At 43.4% G+C, this 13162-nt stretch overlaps 1 protein-coding gene across 6 annotated transcripts in view; it reads left to right on the top strand.

Moving 5' to 3' along the window:
- The window catches only part of foxp2 (forkhead box P2), a 374605-nt gene that overhangs the window by 207738 nt on the left and 153705 nt on the right, over positions 1-13162 (top strand). The window contains exon 1 of one of the 6 annotated variants that reach the window (XM_033038339.1): positions 12188-12541. The exons of the other annotated variants lie outside the window; for them this stretch is intronic. Within the exon in view, the coding sequence (XP_032894230.1) occupies positions 12500-12541 (42 nt within the window). The 5' untranslated portion in view covers positions 12188-12499. Of the gene's footprint in view, positions 1-12187; positions 12542-13162 lie in introns of those variants that run through there. 6 annotated transcript variants of the gene reach the window in all.

The raw sequence follows: 13162 nt of genomic DNA, 5'->3' as shown, positions 1-13162 counted from the left end.
GCTGAGCATCCTCATTCTGTGCAATACATTTCTTTGATTTTCAGACGAGACTCAATAGGTCTGGCACTGAATGCAATGTTTTAGCTTCCTACAGCCCCTTCCAAATCTCCTCATATCCAATTAATTTCCCTCGGGTGGATGTATGGTCGTTATACGTTTAGTTCCCAGTGGGATTTTCATTTCAAAGAGGTGATATGGTAGTAAGAAAACAAACTGCCGGAGGAACTCAGCAGGTTGGGTTTCATCTGTGGAGGGAAATGGACAGTCGACGTTAAACTAAGATTAAGTCCTCCACTTGACAAACAATTGTTGTCAAAGATAGACACAAAAAGCTGGGTCAGTAAAGCTGAGTAACGAAGCGCATCAGACAGCATCTCTGGAGAAAAGCAATAATTGACGTATCGGGCCAAGACTGTTCTTCAGTCTAAAAAATGGTCGAACCCAAAAAGTCACCTATTCCTTTTATCCAGAGTCTGACCTGCTGAGTTACTCCAGCTTTTTAGAGTCATAGAGTCATAGAGTGAAGGTAGACACAAAAACGCTGGAGTAACTCAGCGGGACAGGCAGCATCTCTGGAGAGAAGGAATGGGTGATGTTTCAGGTTGAGACCCTTCTACAGACTGATGTCAGGGGAGGGGGCGGGATATAGATAGAATGTAATCGGAGACAGTAAGACTGGTGGGAGAACTGGGAAGGGGAGGGGAAGGAGAGAGGGAAAACAAGGGCTATTTCGTTAGAGAAGTCAATGTTCTTACCGCTGGGATGTAAGCTAGCCATGTGAAATATGTGGTGCTGTTCCTCCAATTTTTGCTGGGCCTCACTCTGACAATGGAGGAGGCCCAGAACAGAAAGGTCAGACTGGGAATCGGAGGGGGAGTTAAAGAGCTGAGCAACTGGGAGATCAGGTAGGTTAACGCGGACTGAGCGGAGGTGTTCAGTGAAACAATCGCCGAGCCTGCGCTTGGTCTCGCTGATGTACGGGAGTTGACACCTGGAACAGCGGATACAGGAGATGAGGTTGGAGGAGGTGCAAGTGAACCTCGGCCTCACCTGGAAAGACTGTCGGTGTCCTTGAATGGAGTCGAGGTGGGAGGTAAAGGGACAGGTGTTGCATCTCCTGAGGTTGCAGAGGAAAGTAGCTGGGGAGGGGGTGGTTTGGGTGGGAAGGGATAAGTTGACCAGGGAGTTATGGAGTGAACAGTCTCTGCGAAAAGCAGAAAGGGGTGTAGATGGAAAGATGTAGCAAGTAGTGGGATCCCGTTGGAGGTGGCGAAAATGTTGGAGGTGGCGAATATGCTGTATACGACGGCTGATGGGGTGGAAGGTGAGGACAAGTGGTACTCTGTCCTTGTTACGAATGAGGGTAGGGGAAGTAAAAGCGGAGCTGCGGGATATTGATAGTGAGAGCCTCATTTATATTGGAAGAGGGGAACCCCCATTTCCTAAAGAATGAGGACATCTCTGATGCCCTGGTATGGAACACCTCATCCTGGGCGCAGATGCGGCATAGACGAAGGAATTTGGAGTAGGGGATAGAGTCTTTGCAGGAAGTAGGGTGGGAAGAAGTGTAATATAGATAGCTATGGGAGTCGGTGGGTTTGTAGTGGATTTCGGTCAATAGTCTGTTTCCTGTGATGGAGACGGTGAGATCTAGAAATGGTAGGGAGATGTCGGAGATGGTCCAAGTGAATTTAAGTACAGGATGGAAATTGGTTGTAAAGTTGATGAATTCTGTGAGTTCTGCATGGGTGCAGGAGGTAGCACCAATACAGTCGTCAATGTAGCGGAGGTAGAGTTCGGGGATAGGGCCAGTGTATGTCTGGAGCAGGGATTGTTCGATGTAATGTACAAAGATGCAGGCATAGCTGGGGCCCATGTGAGTGGCCATAGCTAAGCCTTCCTCCGGATTTGGAGGAAGTGGGAGGAGTTGAAGTAGAAGTTGGTGAGGGTAAGGACCAGCTCTGCTAGGCGTGTTAGTGGACAGAAATTGGCTGGTTCTGTGGTCGAGGAAGAAACGGAGGGTGTTCAGGCCCTCCTGGTGGGGGATTGAGGTGTAATGACTGGACATCCATAGTAAAGATGAGGGAATAGGGGCCTGGAAAATGGAAGTCATTGACGAGACGAAGAGCGTGTGAGGTTTCTTGGTCATAGGTAAGGAGGGATTGAACCGGGGGGTAGGATGGAGTCGAGGTATGTGGAAATTAATCCTGTGGGACATGAACAAGCAGAAACAATTGGTCTGCCAGGACAGTTCTGTTTGTGTATGTTGGGGAGAAGATAAAATTGTGCCGTGTGGGGCTGGGGAACGATAAGGTTGGAGGCTTTAGAGGGCAGAGAGCTCATAGAGTGATACAGTGTGGAAACAGACCGTTTGGCCCAACTTTCCCACACATGTCCCAGCTACACTAGTCCCACGTACCTGCGTTTGGTCAATATGTCCTATCCATGTACCTGCACTTGGTCCAAACGTGTCCTATCCATGTACCTGTCCAACTGTTTTTAAAACGTTGGGATAGTCTCAGCCTCAACTACCTCCTCTGGTTGCTTGTTCCATACACCCACCACCCTATGTGTGAAAGAGTTACCCCGCAGATTCCTATTAAATCTTTTCCCCTTCACCTTGAACCTATGTCTTCTGGTCCTCGATTCCCCTACTTTGGGCAAGAGATTCTGTGCATCTATTCCTCTCATGATTTTATATAGGATTTTGCATCATTTTGTATCTATCTTCGATTTAAACCGGCAACTACAGTTCTTCCTACACAAATAATTGTTGTCAACTGAAGGAGAGGGGATCGCTCCCTGTCATGACTTCTTCTTTATCATCCTCCACACTGTAACCCCATGATGAGATGAATCATATCCTCTGACCACCAAGCAATGGGTGGGGAATCAGTGACCAATAATCGTCTTGATAGAAATGATGGGAAACACAGCGGAAAATGCTGGAGTTGCTCATCATGCCATGCAGCATCTGCAAAGAGAGAAATAGTTAAATGTTTTGGTTCGGGTTTCACCAGAACTAATGGGAAGGTGAAATCTCGATTAGTGCATTAGTTGGTTAGTTACCTTAGTAGATGAATTTTCCCACATATTCTTACTCGATTTAACACCACATCCTGGGGGGAGAAACATTCATTAATTTGATTTGTGATGTTTTAGAAGAATAATACCTTGTTTACTGTAAAATGAATTGCATACCTGACTTGTTTGTCATCAGATTAAGAAGGCTGATTGGTGGAATGGGGATGGGGTTGGTGGGATGGGGAAAAGGAGTTGAAAGGAGGCGAATCAAAACAACAGAAGTTATCGGACAATGAGTGCAAAGGAATAGTGCTTTGAGAATGATTGGCCTTTGATTTTATTGGACGGGTTTTGAGAGGATCTGGAGAGAAGGAATAATGTAATCTGGGGTCACTCTGTAATAATGTAATCTGGGCTGACATATTTCCTGTTGGGTCCAAAGGATAAAGAAGCACAAGACCAGGTTGATAAATGTTTGACGGCAGAGAGACACTCAACATATCACCACAGCTTTCCCACGTAGTAATTATAATCATCTCTTTCCAATGATCAATGCATAAGGACTCTTCTTCTTCTTGCGTATGGCGTGCACAGCCTAAAGTTGTAGGACAACTTGTTCTATTTGATCTTACTTGATTGTGCATGCCAGGTTGATTGCATTCGTCGAAACAGGGAAGGTTGCAATCTCCCACCCCAATGCATAAGGCCAAGTACAAGGAACAATCTGCACAACCCTCACATCTATCCATGTGCGTCTTTTCTGCTTGAGTTGTGACCATTTTCAAACTTGTGTAATGTGGCCAACAAGCAGAATATCACAGAGGGTTTAATATATGAGTTATTTTGATGATCCATTACACAAAATAAATGACATAGTCAACCATGAATCATCAAATGGTTTATATGCAAGGTTGCGTCATAACCTGGAGCAACGGAATAGGTTGAAGAAGGTACTCGACCCGAAACATCACCCATTCCTTTTCTCCAGAGATGCTGCCTGTACTGCTGAGTTACTCCAGCTTTTTGTGTATGTTCAGATTAAACCAGCATCGGCAGTTCCTTCTTACATAAATCATAACCTAACGGATTTTTAAAAATCAAATAAACAAAAAAATGAACATAATTTTTCCATGAATAATTTTTCTATGAATTGTTTTAATAAGTTGCATTATTTTAGATTTAACGTCTAATTGTCACCCTTTTTGAATGTAACAAAATAAAATGTTTCAAATTAAAAGCAGCTCACTGGCGCAGGTGATGGAGCTGCTGTCTCACAGCAGCAGAGAACCAGTTTCAATCCTGACCTCAGGTGCTGTCTAGGTGGAGTTGGCACGTTCTCCCTGTAACCGTGTGGATTTCATCTGGGTGCTCTGGTTTCCTCCCACATCCCAAAGATGTGTGGGTTTATTGGTTAACTGGCCGCCATAAATTGCCCCTGGTTTGTAGGAAGTGGATTGCAAAGTGGAATAAACAACTGGTGTGAAGTGATGATCATCGTGAACTCAATGGGTTGAAGGACTTGGCCTCCACAGCAGTCCATGGCAATGAATTCCACAGTTTCACCACCTTCTGACTAAAGAGACTAGGACTTAAGACTCGGACCTCTCCCTTGAGATGTCACTCTGCACCCTGCACCTAGGAAGCCACACACCATCATGGAGTCTTTTAAGCATCTCGAACTTTGGATGCTTTAAAGACAAGCTCATTGAATTGTACCCAAGTTCATTGGTGAAAACGTATTTGGGCTCCACTTGTGCAGCTGAAAATTCAAGCACTGTTGATCGCTTTAAATCTACTGCATATCCAAGCATCAGTCTATTCTATCATGCAGTAAAATGCGTTGTTTTGATTGCAAATGTCAGAGACTGTGTAAAATACACTGCTGCTTGTATGTAGCGTGTGTAATGCTATCAATAAACAGGAATTTCTCGACCATGGAATTTCGCTAATCTATAAAATGTTGCCCTTTAAAAATACGACCACAGTACGAACAGAATCAAATCATGCTCAGATCGGGGATACAGCAGAGACACTAGCATGAGGATTCTGAATTGACAAATAGAAATACAGTTTTAGCTTTTCTACTCTTTTAGAGCTATTTTGACTTCTGGTATGTGAGGCAAAGTAGAACTAAAAATATTATTTTATTAGGTTAAACGTCATAAAAGACAGTAAAAAAAATATCAGGAATTCCTTTTGTAAGTTAAATGGTTCGCACAACTTTAGTGTTTGTTTTAATATTATTAACAAGCAAACATTTTATGAAGCTTAACCATCTATATACATATTACTAAAACTCTCATCTTGTTTGTTTGTATGCAAGCATGCGTGTGTGTGAGATCCCGAAACCCCGCCAAAACGGTACACGATAGCGCTACAATTCTTGGCCCACCTTACTCACCATTGTCCTGGGATGTAAATGAAACAGGTTTTGTTCAGATTGCTGTTATATTTTATAAGTTATTAACATTTTAAACTTTACAAAAATCATTTTTCAAACTACTTTTACGTGGTTAACCGAGTTTGATGTCACAATAACATCACAATGGGATCCCAAATCTCATTGACATTAAAAACCCTGATTTTCAAGAAAAGTCTGTTTAAATCATATTCTTCCGTTTTCATTAAGAGCTAACATTGTGTTTAGGTTATTTTTGTTTAAAAATGGCAATTTTCATTGTGGGGGTGTGGGATGGGGGGAGGTGAGGAGTGGGGGAGCAGGGGGATAGAGGGAGAGGAGGGGGTAGGGAGGGGAAAGTCGGGGAGGTGAGGAGGGCGAGTGGGGGAGGGGGGAAAAGGGAGAGGATGGGGAGTGGGGGAGGTAGGGAGTGGGAGTTAGAGGGAGAGGAGGGCAATGGGGTAGGTGAGGAGGGAGAGTGGGGGAGTGGGATAGGGGGAGGTGAGGAGTGAGGGAGAAGGGGATAGAGGGAGATGAGGGGGTAGGGAGAGGGGAGGGGTTATGGAGGGAGGGAGGGAGTGACTGAGGGTAGAGGAAAGGAGAGGGAGGGAGAAGTGAGGGAAGGAATGGGGAGGGAAGAAGGAGAGGGGAAATAAGAGGGGTGGTCAAGAGGAGGGGGTGGGAGTGCTGGGGGATGAGGTGGAATGGAGGAGGATAGGTGTAGGAAGAGGGATGAGCAGGCACAGTTGGGGGAGGCTTGACATGACTCGCGTCACAACAGGGATCTCTGGCATTACAACGGGAACTGGTCAGCTGCGCCTGCGCACTTGGGGGCTATGGGTCAGTGGTGGAATATTGCATTGGGGGAATGGTGCCCAATGGGTCTGCACCTGGTCTAGTATAGAATAAAAACATGCATTCATAGTCAGAGTGAGGACCAGTGATGGGCCTCCTCCATTGTCAGAGTGAGGCCCAGCATAAATTGGAGGAACAGCACCTCATATTTCACTTGGGCAGCTTAAACCCCAGCGGTATGAACATTGACTTCTTCAACTTCAAGTAACCCTTGCTTTCCGTCTCTCTCCATCCCCCCCCCCCCCACCCCTTCCCAGTTCTCCCACCAGCCTGACTGTACATTGTATCTCTGTTTGCTTTGTTGTCACCTTCTCCTAGCTAACAATGATATATTCTAGATTTATCTTGATCCTCATCTCTTTTGATCTCTTATACTTTCTTATCTCTGTTACTCCCCCCCCCCTGACGCTCAGTCTGAAGAAGGGTCTCGGCCCGAAACGTCACCCATTCCTTCTCTGGAGATGCTGCCTGTCCCGCTGAGTTACTCCAGCATTTTGAGTCTATCTTGGTGTAAACCAGCATTTGCAGTTCCTTCCTACACGTGCAATGTCATGTCAGCTTCCAGTTTGAGAGGAACATAGTTTTCAATAAATGGCTTTCAGAAAATTGATTGTTATCCTATTATCCCTTAAAGCAATGAGGAAGATGGATGGTTAAAATAAGGACTGCATACTCCCCATTGGCTTCTTAATCTTGCCAGCTGCATTTTTAAACGGCTGTGTTGTGGAACTGGGAGATGTGGGAGGTGAAGGTGGTCCTAGTCCAAGACGAACTTCACTTGAGGTGAATTCAGTACCCTATCAGTTGTGCACAGTGCCTGATGCATACAGGAAAGTGACTGTATATTGATACTTGTCATAGATGAGATCTGGATAAGGGATATTTCACACAGTGCATATGAAACAAGATTCAAATTTCAGCCAAGTTACTGAATGGCAAAGCAAGAAAGTTGACAGAGCTTATGAGAACTAGATGTAACTTGTAATAAACACTTATAGATGTGTGCAACACAGGCACTGGATTGTCTGTCACCCACATAATCATCAGTAAACACGTGTCCAGAAATGAATGAAACACAAAGTGTTGGAGTAACTCATCATGTCAGGCAGCATCCCCAGAGGGAATGGAAAGACAGTGTTTGTGTCTAGACCTATTGTCAGAATCTGAAGTAACCTGAAATGTCACCTGTCCTTTATCTCCAGGGATGCTGCCTGACCTGTTGAGTTATTCCAGCACCTTGTGCTTTACTCAAGATTCCAGCAGCTGTGATTCTATCTTTATGCTGTGTGCATCTGCAGTTCTATGTGCTTCTCGAATGCACAGAAATTAAGTTGCGTTGATATGTACAATCAATTTGAAAAGTTGCAGCTGCTACCAAAGACTGTGCTGCAACTCCCCTTAAATTAGTATATTGTTTGTCTGGATGGAGTAGCTTGCTACTCGCATTTGTTAATGATAGTTCCACACTTCTATAGCCAAGTATAATGTCTTTCCAGAACTTAAATTCTAGATTATTCATCATAGAGTAGATGGGGAAGTTATCCATTTTAAAGTCCTGCATACCAAGGAGATTAGCCCCCTGGGGAAGGCTGTTAAGGCACATTGTCAATGCATGAATCTATCAGTTCAATACCTTAACTTAAAGTGGAACTTACTCATAATTTCAGAATGTTAATAAGAATATTTATGCAACTGAATCGCAGTTGCTCAGCACATTAATGTTTTACTAGTCCCATCCCCCAATGCGGGGGGGGGGGGGGGGTCACAGGGGAGGGCTGGTCTCCGAACGCAATATTCCACCACTCACCCATAGGTCCCAATACGCACCACTTCCTGGAGAGGGAGGGGAGTAGAGAGGGAGGGGGGTAGAGAGGGAGGGGGTAGAGAGGGAGGGGGGTAGAGAGGGAGGGGATAGAGAGGGAGGGGGTAGAGAGGGAGGGGGATAGAGAGGGAGGGGGTAGAGAGGGAGGGGCGTAGAGATGGGGAGGGGGTAGAGAGGGAGGGGGGTAGAGAGGGAGGGGGGTAGAGAGGGAGGGGGTAGAGAGGGAGGGGGTAGAGAGGGAGGGGGTAGAGAGGGAGGGGGGTAGAGAGGGAGGGGGGTAGAGAAGGAGGGGGTAGAGAGGGAGGGGGGTAGAGAGGGAGGGGGGTAGAGAGGGAGGGGGGTAGAGAGGGAGGGGGGTAGAGAGGGAGGGGGGTAGAGAGGGAGGGGGTAGAGAGGGAGGGGGTAGAGAGGGAGGGGGGTAGAGAGGGAGGGGGGTAGAGAGGGAGGGGGGTAGAGAGGGAGAGGGGGTAGAGAGGGAGGGGGATAGAGAGGGAGGGGGTAGAGAGGGAGGGGAGTAGAGATGGGGGAGGGGGATAGAGAGGGAGAGAGAGGGGGTAAAGAGGGAGAGGGAGGGGAGTAGAGAGGGAGGGGGATAGAGAGGGGGAGCGGCAGAGAGGGAGGGGGGAAGAGACCCTCCTCATTTCCCTCATCCTTCTCCCCTCACTCCCATTCCCTGCCCCAGGACCTACCCAGGTCTTAGAGCAGCAGCAGGGCCTGGACAGCCTGAGAGCCTATTGTGATTGGTGCACTGTGAGAGTCATTGTGACATCATCACTGGGCGGTCTCCGAGAAAACGGTTTGGGCATTTTTTGAAACTTTAAATCATGAATAACTTCGGAAATATAGGTCGGAATGTGACGGGAAGATGTTTATGGCTTCGACAGGGAAAATGTGAGTAGAATATGTGAAAATAGGAAGGCTGTGGTGTAGCGTTTGGAAGAAGATAGGAAAAAGCACAGCAGAGTGACACATTGCCAGCACGAACAAAGAGTTTTAGTAATATAGATGTTTCAGGGTGGTTATTAAAGATGTCTCTTTCTACCGCATCTAGTTTTAGGTAAAGTGGACATACAGTGCCCTCCATAATGTTTGAAACACATTGTGAAACCAAAATATGGCCTTTAATAACATCTGACAATGTGTACTTTCACCACATGTGATTTTTTTCTATTACAAATCTCAAATTGTGGAGTGCAGAGGCAAATAAGTAAATGATGGGTCTTTGCTCCAAATATTTCAGACGGCACTGTACCATTACCATCACTGCAGCCAACTTTATACCCCTTTATATCTGCACTATTGTAAAATATTAGCATATTACTTGATGTTTAGCCAGTGTTAGTTTCCAGTTATTTGAGAATAGAGTTGTTGAAAAGTGGCTATAATTTTCACTTGGAGTATTAAAAATGTTCTTGGATTTGATGAACATAAATTTCTAAGTCAGTAAAATCAGTCTGAAGAAGGGTCTCGACCCAAAACATCACCATTCCTTCTATTCAGGGATGCTGTCTGTCCCACTGAGTTACTCCAGCATTTTGTGTCTATATAAAGTTTTAGTGAGTTTCTCTTCTCAAGTGTCACACAAATGTACGTACTTTACATAGCACTACCCTTTTTTATTGTAAATGAGTCAAGGATAACTGTCAGATATCTGATGAAGGGTCCCGACCTGAAACATCATGTATACATGCCCTGCACAGATGCTGGCTCACTCGCTGACTTTGTCCAGCACTTAGTTTTTAGCACTGATAACTCTTCCTAATCTGTGTAGGAAAGAACTGCAGATGCTGGTTTAAATCGAAGGTAGACACAATATGCTGGTGTAACTCAGAGGGACAGACAGCATCTCTGGAGCCCCCCTTCCCAGTTCTGCCACCAGTTTTACTGTCTCCGACTACATTCTATCTCTGTCCCGCCTACTCCCCAGACTTCAGTCTGAAGAAGAGTCTCGACCCGAAACGCCACCCATTCCTTCTCTCCAGATATGCTGCCTGTCCCACTGAGTTACTCCAGCATTTCGCTCTTCCTAACCTGCTGGGTTAGTTCAGAAACTCCTGATTCCTGCATTTGCACTCTCTTGTGCAAGAAATTTGACTTGAGTTTATAAATCTGCAAATTACAAAGGAATTAAATGTTCTTTGTGCATGTCTGCATCCACCTATATGTCATAACATGGTGCCTGTGGAAGCAACTGCATGGTAGAGTGTTTGTACATCTTCATCCACTGGTCACTCTCAATAGGTGTCCGGAAGTAACAAAAAGAGTATAGATTAGATCACTATAGTAGAACAAGTTTTCCCATACCTACCCCAATGTTTTTTAAAGGCAGGTTATATTTGACAAGAGCAGCAAGTTATTGTCAACATTCAGAATCAGGGTTTAGACTCGTGTGATTAAACCCGTTTCTAAAGCTAACTATTATTACAGGTGTTAGAGGTTATGGGGAGAAGGCAGGAGAATGGGGTTAGGAGGGAGAGATAGATCAGCCATGATTGAATGGCGGAGTAGACTTGATGGGCCGAATGGCCTGATTATACTATTCCTTATGACCTTATGACTATGGAATGTTAACTTTATAAAAAGTGAAAAATCCAAGTACATTTAGAATCTGGGTTTTAACATTCATGATTAATTGTGCATCTTAAGATGATTTGTGAAATAGTTATTGTTTCTTTATGACTGGGGGAACATTTAGTATGAAGTTCACTTTCCCAGCTGCCTGGAGTGCTGCTGGAACACATGAGAAAAATTAAAATAAATAATTCTGTCTGTCAAGGGGTTCAAGACATCAGCGCTCAAATTTAGATGGTAGTTTGTGTCAAGTAGAACCGTTTAGTTAAATGAGGAACAAAAGGAAATACCTGAAATTTGCAACAGCTTCTACCCAGAGAATGCCGGTACATTAACATTTATTGAGTACAAATTATTGGCTCCACTCATTTGTCACAGCTTCAAGCATTTAGATCTAAACATGTGGCCTGTCATAGAATTTGTTTTCACTCTCAGTGCTGTCGAGATAACCCTGATGTTGATAAGAATTGCCTGTCAACAGCACTGGAGCTGTTCCAACTGACATGTTCTAGTTGAACAGCAAAATTGAAAAGCTATGCTAGTGGCAGATCGGGACAGAGAGGATGGTGCTGTAATCTTACAGCGTTCAGCTGATGCAGATATGACACTCGGGCCAGATCATTGTCTAGAATGTAAAACTCCAGAAGAAATCTATTTCCTCCGGCAGGCAGTTACTGTAGGCAGTGCCTAGTTTATGTGTGTCTACCTTGTTGTATCTTAACTGTTTGAATAACAATACTTTATTTGTACAACATTGTCACATAGCAACATAAAAAGTGAGGACAAGTGTCCCTCCACATGACGTCGCTCACTTAGTATTTTAAATAAATTATTTCAGCTTTCTTGAAATATTTATTTTTCTGCATCGATTGTAAATTGTATATTTTGTGCTGGAGCTTCAATTTATAAATTCAATTTTATAATTTGCAGTACATTCTGTACTTGGTGTGAAGTTGACACTGCTCAGCAGAGATTAAAACAAAAATATTAACTCTGAAGTTAAAACAATATAGAATAACTCCTTAACCATTCAGACTTTTCATTACCAAATGTAAATCCAAATGTCCTGACTTCCATTTCCTGAAATTATGATACTCATTCACCCCATTTAACGTGCTCCGTGAAAACTGCATATAGAAAGCAGGCACATACATAGGAATTCAACAAGTTTTAAAAAAAATGCTTACTATATTGATTGAGATCCATAATATTCAGCGATAATAACATGCAAGTAATTTTTACTTGTTTGCGTAATTTTTACGTGTAATGCAAATTTAATGGTCAAAGTATTAGTGAATTCAAACAAAGAAGTAGGCACCAACTTGTGGTCAATTTTCTTTCAGACTGGCTATTTGGAAAGAGTACTTAGCCTGTCAATGTTTACCGGGGAGTGCCTGTGTAAACATTCGTGTTTCTCACTGTTCCTCATAACAGTTTCTTGTATTGCATTTCTTCTGACCTTGCTATCTGCAACCAATCATAGGAGATCCATTTGGGCTGCATCTGTTTTCATAAGAAGCTGGGCTGCAGTGTTTTTCTCAGAGATGAATATCAACATCAAATATGCTTCTGAGTGCCTCATTATTTATGTTTGAGAGAGGGAGAGATTTCGTAGCCTTCAGCTGAGCTCTCGAGAATGTGTCGTACTGTGCTGTTTATACATTGAAGATATTAATGGGTGTAGATGTCATTTTTCATTTTAACGTCTGAAATGTGACATGCTGATAGGTTAAACAGCCATATTTATCAGTTACAGCTAGAAGTGGCATCTAACTTCCAGAAAATTATGTTTCTTTTTGTTTACCACATTTATAAAGATCACAATTTAAATGGTATTGTTTAAATATTTTACATTTGCTGCAGCAAGAGTGGTAAGTAATAACTTTATTCCAAAGTCAATGTGGTGTCTGAGCAATACAAATATCATAATTGGGAAAAAAACTTAGTTGGCTATTCTTAAGTTAAGTTTTTTTAAAAGACATTTCGTTGCCCGATAACTCAACAAATGTGCCAAAAGGATCTGCAAGCACAGATTGACATCAGGTGCAATCTGGCAGAAGTGATGCTGGAATGAAGTTTCAAGTGCGATCTTGACCTATCCCTGTAATGCCATCAAAACTAAAATACACTGAAGTAGTTAATGTTACATGTAATATACAGAATCTAGAAGAATAATGCATAGTGTGTGCAAGTAATATTCAATGCTTATAGTTGAAGTTAATTATTAGAAATAGTCATTTTTGGAAAAAACGTTGTCACTACAATATTTTTAGTGGCCACAAAAGTAGCCACCAATGATGTGCTTGAAGAGAACATTGCATCACATAACACAATTGCATACTTTTATTAAGTGTTGCACAATGGTAATATTTAAATATTGTTTTTTTCTGTATGTTATATATGAGTATATGTTTCTGTTGCCTGGTGCAGAATAGTGCATTTCGATGAAGGCAGATTTCTTTTATTCAAGGAGAGCTAAGGCAAAAGTCTGT

This window comes from Amblyraja radiata, chromosome 19, assembly GCF_010909765.2.
Source record: "Amblyraja radiata isolate CabotCenter1 chromosome 19, sAmbRad1.1.pri, whole genome shotgun sequence".
Classification (NCBI taxonomy): Eukaryota; Metazoa; Chordata; class Chondrichthyes; order Rajiformes; family Rajidae; genus Amblyraja; species Amblyraja radiata.
The sequence above is the reverse complement of the archived record's forward strand: the minus strand, read 5'-3'. Positions and strand labels throughout refer to the sequence as shown.